Raw genomic sequence first — 6779 nt, forward strand, 5'->3', positions numbered from 1 at the left:
TTCTGTACAAGTGAACGTCTTTGTAACTTGCTTATCTAAAATAGGCAATGAGGCATTATACATTGTGTGTAGAGTGACGTGACCTCTGTAGAAACCTAAAAGCAGTGATAGAGAGTTCTCTGGCTCTCGTTTTTGGCATAAGAGAAAGACAATGTGTAACGGCATTCAGAGGTGGAAGAAGGATCGGACCAAAGCGCAGAGCGGTAAGTGTTCATGATGATTTATTCAAAACGAACTGAACACTGAAATACAAAACAATAAACCATGTGAAAAAACGAAAACGGAAACAGTACCGTATGGCCCAAACACTCACAAACCAAAAGTGAAACCTAAGTATGATTCTCAATCAGGGACAACGACTGACAGCTGCCTCTGATTGAGAACCATACTCGGCCGAACTCAAAACCCCAACATAGAAAAACACACATAGACTGCCCACCCAACTCACGCCCTGACCAACTAAAACAAAGACAAAACAAAGGAACTAAGGTCAGAACGTGACACAATGATATTATATCAAGATGAGCAAAACAAATGTCTAGAGGACATTTGTATGCACTTAACAGTGCTTTACTCATACTTGAGCAAAAAGTGATTTTTCAGTAATGAGTAAACAAGCTGACAGTGTTCTATGAAATGACAATGCTGTGAGTGGCATATAATGATAATGTTAATTGTTTATTGTATTACATGGATGTGTTATTTTATTACATTTATTTCAAAGTAAAGTGTATACAAAGACAATTTCTATATGCGGATTTAATGAAATGTTCTACACATTGAATAGATTTATTTTATATCAATAAATGCAAGCTTTCTATCCATCCATCATGGCAGAGACGGTCAAGACAGTCATAAATGGCTTGCTTTTTCTTCATTCAGTCTGCTGATGGTAGATTGTTCATTACCACAATTGCCTGTAAAGAAGAAAAAGGACAGAGTTTATCTTAGGCATTCACCTTGCAAGAGAAAGACAAAAAAGCATTATGTACACTCTATACAGTACAAACATACCACAAGACGTTGGTGGCACCTTAATTGCGGAGGACAGGCTTGGGATAATGGCTGGAGCGGTTGAGTGGAATAGTATCAAACACATGGTTTCTGTGTTTGATGCCATTTCAATTGCTCTGTTCCAGCCATTATTATGAGTCGTCCTCCCCTCACCAGCCTCCACTGAAACATACACTTTAATAACATAATTTACAGATAAGATTATGTCAGATTCTTTAGGGCACTTAAAAATCTAAATGCATTTGATTAATTGCACTGGCATACTTACCACAGTCTACAAGCCCCAGGCTAGGATAAATATAAGGTTTGTCACTGCCACAGTACTTTACCTGTGTCTTACTGGACCGCAAGGCAGCCCTGGAAAATGCTGTCATCATTATTAGGAACACCATTCCCACTAAGCTCTGATACATGAATACAGCCTCAAGGCTGAGCAACTGGCCCTGTCAAGAGAGAGAGCAAAATTAAGGGTCTCTTTATTTAGAAAGAATGAGAAAGTTTACAGTTTAAAACTGTTATAAGATGTTTATCCTTTCTTTATTCCATTTACTGGATGTGATTTTAAAGAGATTGTCACAAACCAAATACCCAAGAAAAGAGTGCCAATAATAATTTTTCCAGATAGCAGTGATCCAGTTTCACAACAACAACAGCAACAAAAACAACAACAACAACATTTACCGTATGATGTTTACGCCAGGGGACATCAACTCTGGTAGAGTTTGTGATGTCATCATAGTAGGAATAATAATAGCGGTAATGGTAATACTGCATGTTCAGGATGCCTTTAAGGAATTCAAAGAAAGCCACTGTGACCCCCAATATAGAGATGATACTAAGGGCCAGGCTTGCTGTCACCTGGAGGGTGAGAACAAAGAAAATTGTGAAAAAACATCAAGCACTTTGTGACAAAGCCTCTTTCAAGGCACGCATCGGAGTAAGATTCTATTGCATTGACAAGCCATACTCTACACAGACCTGCGTGGCATAATCGATCAGAGCTGAAGTAGGCCTATATGCAAATAGACCATTGCATGGAGTATGGAGGAGGAGGTGTGATAGTGTGGGGGTGCTTTGCTGGTGACACTGTCAGTGATTTATTTAGAAATCAAGGCTCACTTAACCAGCATGGCTACCACAGCATTCTGCAACGATACGATATCCTATCTGGGACTATCATTTGTTTTTCAGCAGGCCAATGACCCAACACACCTCCAGGCTGTGTAAGGGCTATTTGACCAAGAAGGAGAGTGATGGAGTGCTGCATCAGATGACCGGGCCTCCACAATCAACAGATGATTTGGGATTAGTTGGACCGCAAACACCATAAGAAAGATGCCCAGGGTCCCTGCTCACCTGCGTGAATGTGCCTTAGGCATGCTGCAAGGAGGCATGAGGACTGCAGATGTGACCAGGGCAATAAATTGCAATGTCCTCGCAGTGGCAGACCACGTGTAACAACACCTGTACAGGATCGGTACATCCAAACATCACACCTGCGGGACAGGTACAGGATGGCAACAACAACTGCTCGAGTTACCCCTGGAATGCACAATCCCTCCATCAGTGCTCAGACTGTCCGCAATAGGCTGAGAGAGGCTGGACTGAGGGCTTGTAGGCCTGTTGTAAGGCAGGTCCTCACCAGACATCACCGGCAACAACGTCGCCTATGGGCACAAACCCACCGTCGCTGGACCAGACAGGACTGGCAAAAAGTGCTCTTCACTGACAAGTCGCAGTTTTGTCTCACCAGGTATGATGGTCGGATTCGCATTTATCATCGAAGGAATGAGCGTTACACCGAGGCCTGTGCTCTGGAGCGGGATTGATTTGGAAGTGGAGGGTCCGTCATGGTCTGGGGCGGTGTGTCACAGCATCATCGAACTTTCTTATATCGCCAAGATATAGGACAGATACTTCAAAGCCTTATTCCTTATGATTTATTTTTTGACGGCCTTTTTTGCAATTTGTGAATGTGTTATTCAATGCGTTTCTCTGGGATTTGGTACTAAAGTCCAAATTCAATATTTTATAAAATCATTATTTTATTTTTATATGTATACCTAAAGGGGTCATAAAATTCAAACCAAACGTCTTATACTCAAGAGAATTACATTTCCTGCAGGAAAGTTATCCTGGAACAGGGTGATCAAATTAAGATCTTACATCTGTAATGCCTTTGCACTGAATTCCAATTCATGTTTACTCACCAATTGTTTTGAAGTATTCTTCTCTGTGAACACGTATAACAGCCCACAGATGATGAACTGTAAAACAGCGGAGGGAGCGGGTTTATAGATTCAAAAACACAAACTGTCATGGGAAAAAGATATCATTGATTGGAAGATTTGAAAATGCGGGCTTAAGACTTAAGACATGTTATGTGTTACTGTAAGTTAGATGTTATGGTATGCTATTTGGATTGTCAATATGATAGATTTATATAGACACACACAAGAAATGCATACAAGGATTCCTAGCCAAAAAGAGGTGAAATTCTCCGCAGAGGACTCCAGTGGATCCATTCTCATGGGAATCGCCAAGAGGAAGAGTGATGAGCCCATGAACAGCATTACAATCTAACCAAACAGACAGAGAAATTATATATTTACACATAAATGATGGGGTATCTGGGCATATAATGTTTTCATTATGAGTAACTGTAGTCTATTACCGTGCTATTACCACTTTATTTTGTACTGTAATGTAAAGTGCTTCCACTAAATTAACGGTAAATCCTCAAATTCAAAGTTGACATTTTTGTCTGCAATGATGTCTTGGAGTATTTGTTAACAATGAATACATTAGTTCTCTGTTTTCCAGTCTCACCCCAATACTCTTCGGCTCCCCTCTTATGAAGCGGTGCAGGGGTTTACTCCCTCCCACTGTGGCAGAATGTGGCTCTCTTACTCCCCCTACTGGACTGATGTTAGACACCATGTTCACCGACATCTGTTGAAGGATACAGACCTGTTACGATCTGTAGTCTTAACAACACAACACTAATAACACAGTAACACAACAACACCACGACAACACTGATAACACTATGACAGAAAAACAGAAGAGTGCCATAAACAGCAAGATCACCTTTGATTAAAATAATTGAACCCGTGTGGTTTCATTTACACTTTAAACTATGTGGGAACAGTATAAGAACAGTGGCAAAGCAAACCTCAGAGCAGCCCACATTGAAAATACTTTTGTAAAGTGCCAGACCCAATCGCAGGGGTCTAGAACTTGGTGAAAGTTCATAAATATGCTATGGCATGCATCACACAAAAACAATCTAGCAACAAATGAACCATTTTGAAAAAAAACACTGAGTTCATATTTTCTACATGTGACAATCATCATAGGCCATAAACTGATAAGCCGATTATAATGTATAGCCGGTTGCTATATGCCTCATCAAACCAGGATAGCCTAACTTTTTATTGTTTTGAAAACACAATAAGGCTGAGATTAAGTACTAGGTCTGAATCTATAACTCAAAACTAACAAATGTCATAAATAATGTATTATACTGTATTTGTTTGAAGATAACTGTATTATTCACCAAATAGTTCACCACCAACAAAAACAACACTAGAATTGCACAGAGCACCACAGAACCTATGACATAATATGGTTGTCATGTTCAAATGGACTTTGACTACTTTTGGTGACATATGTAAAGATAAGGATGTCCGTTGTGTTGATAAGAGAACCTAACCTGTTACAAATGCACAAATAATTTAATTGTAGAATATTTAACAGATAGATACTGTACATGTATAGCATAGAAAGTGGTAAAATAGTTACAGACCTGGCTTGAAACAGAACAGAACCTTGTCGATGAACAAATTTTACACAATGGAGGGAGATATTGACACGAGGGAGACGGGTGGGTGTGGGGGTGGTTGGGCGGGCAGGCGGATGATAGTGCCACAGAAATGTTTTTACAATGAATCTGTCCTGAATCTTTAAAAGGAACTGAACACTTTTGAGAGAGGTAGAAAAAAGACAGAGCAGAGTAGAATGTTGCCAACATGCACTACAGGTTTATTTTGTTTTTTCATGTTGAATGTCCGTCAGTTGAAATTACAAAGCTGGTTTTGTTCTGCAACCCCAGCTGTTATCCAACATGAGAGATGAAGAGAGAGAGACCATAGAGAGGAGCAGTGGGGGAGGGGAGAAGCGGTAGGGGGTTAACAGAAAGCAAAGGGAGTGGGAGAGAGAAAGAAAAAGTTTTACACAATGTCTACTTCTATTTGGCGGTGGTTGAGATTGTTACAGTATTTCAGAAGAATGAGGAGAGGGAGGAGAGGGGAGAAGGAGATGGCTCATAAAGGGTGTAAAGGAATGGCTTGAAGCAATGTCTGTGTGTAACATCCTATACATTCAGAATTGAGAAAATGTTCCATGCAGAGATGCTTTCTGAGCTACTGAACAATGGGAGAGATCAAGACATATAAGGATCAAGATAAAATTATAGCTTACCAAACTATAGAGACTTGATCAGTTGACTAAATCAAGAGGTCATCGATCTGAACTTTTCAACAAACTTAAACTTTGGGCATTTCCTCATCACTGAAGCCCTCTTATCTGACGGCTCGTAAATACGCTTTTCTAGCAATGTACAACTAACCTTGAATTTCATGATACCACCTCAGCCAACCCCCCACCCCCCCACTTCCAGACCCAGCTTCAAACCCTAACCCCCTCTTCCCCAAAACAGCTGTGGAGTAAATAGTTATCTTTGCCCAACCTAGTGTAACATCTCTCTCTCTCTCTCTCCACACACACACACACACACACACACACACACACACACACACACACACACACACACACACACACACACACACACACACACACACACACACACACACACACACACACACACACACACACACACACACACACATAGAAAGTGGTCAAATAGTTAGAGCTGTCTCAGATGTTTGTTCTCTCGGTGCTGCTGTAGGTTTATTGATTATCATTTGACAATGAATAAACAGAAATATCAGGTAACCATGCAACCAACATATCCAATTAGATGTTATTACTTGCCAATCTATTGCATTGAAACAATTGAGTATGAGTTAGGGTTGGGTTTGCTTGCTTGTTATGATAGTCAGTGTAATAGTTTGTCATATCAAAGTTCAAGTTGAATGGATAGCTGGGATTTACTGTAATAGTATCAGCTAAACCTGGCACATCGGCCAAGGGGTCATATTGCCCTCTCAGATTCTTCTGAGTGAACAACAGGGATATTTTGAGTTCCATGCTAATGATCTGTGATACCGTAGTAAGTTTGTAAAGTGCGTCCCTGTATTTGTAATTCAGTTGAAAATCATAAAAACCTTTAAAAAATATATATCTAAAGAGTCTAACTTGGATGAATAAATGTGAAATAAATTACATAAAAGCTATTTATTTAAAAAAAGGAATGACTATAACTAACTATATTAACTATCCCTGAGGTTGAACTTTGTCATGTCTGGGTATAATGGATAAAGTCAATTCAGACATTTTGATTGCTCTAATAACTTAAATTGTTTTGTTAAATCAAAAAGGTCTTCACTTTCTTATGACCTACATCCTTGGCAGGATTTTTATATATATATATATTTTTATAATTGATTACTGTAGACATTAACAAGGAAATAACCCCTCTGAACTCTCTAGGATATCAAACATATTCTCAAAACATTGTTGCTATGTAACTCATCTTGGTAAACAAATTGCCCCACTGAAGACATGTAAATCTTTGAGGTCTT

The 6779-nt window shown here is 39.6% G+C and overlaps 1 protein-coding gene across 2 annotated transcripts; it reads right to left on the reverse strand.

Annotated features, from left to right (window-relative positions):
- Positions 1-204: 204 nt before the first annotated feature.
- On the reverse strand, positions 205-5640 carry LOC135512127 (membrane-spanning 4-domains subfamily A member 15-like). 2 transcript variants are annotated; one of them, XM_064933816.1, is made up of 7 exons: positions 5497-5640; positions 3844-3966; positions 3483-3593; positions 3225-3281; positions 1696-1872; positions 1344-1457; positions 205-917 (listed from the first exon to the last, which is right to left on the reverse strand). In XM_064933816.1, the coding sequence occupies exons 2-7, from the start codon at positions 3964-3966 to the stop codon at positions 879-881; spliced, it is 621 nt and encodes a 206-aa protein (XP_064789888.1). In that variant the 5' UTR covers positions 5497-5640; the 3' UTR covers positions 205-878. The 2 variants fall into 2 exon arrangements, with proteins under 2 accessions (XP_064789888.1, XP_064789887.1); XM_064933815.1 differs by lacking the exon at positions 5497-5640 and adding an exon at positions 4823-4931.
- Positions 5641-6779: the final 1139 nt, after the last annotated feature.

Source organism: Oncorhynchus masou, chromosome 24 (assembly GCF_036934945.1).
Source record: "Oncorhynchus masou masou isolate Uvic2021 chromosome 24, UVic_Omas_1.1, whole genome shotgun sequence".
Taxonomy (NCBI): Eukaryota; Metazoa; Chordata; class Actinopteri; order Salmoniformes; family Salmonidae; genus Oncorhynchus; species Oncorhynchus masou.

Excerpts from the sequence above, each read along its gene's own strand:
- LOC135512127 (XM_064933816.1), bottom strand. The coding sequence starts at position 3,966 with ATGTCGGTGAACATGGTGTCTAACATCAGTCCAGTAGGGGGAGTAAGA. Across the intron at positions 1,873-3,224 it reads AGAATACTTCAAAACAATTG|GTGACAGCAAGCCTGGCCCT; the intron begins GTGAGTAAACAT and ends CTCACCCTCCAG. Across the intron at positions 1,458-1,695 it reads CCTGGCGTAAACATCATACG|GGCCAGTTGCTCAGCCTTGA; the intron begins GTAAATGTTGTT and ends CTCTCTTGACAG.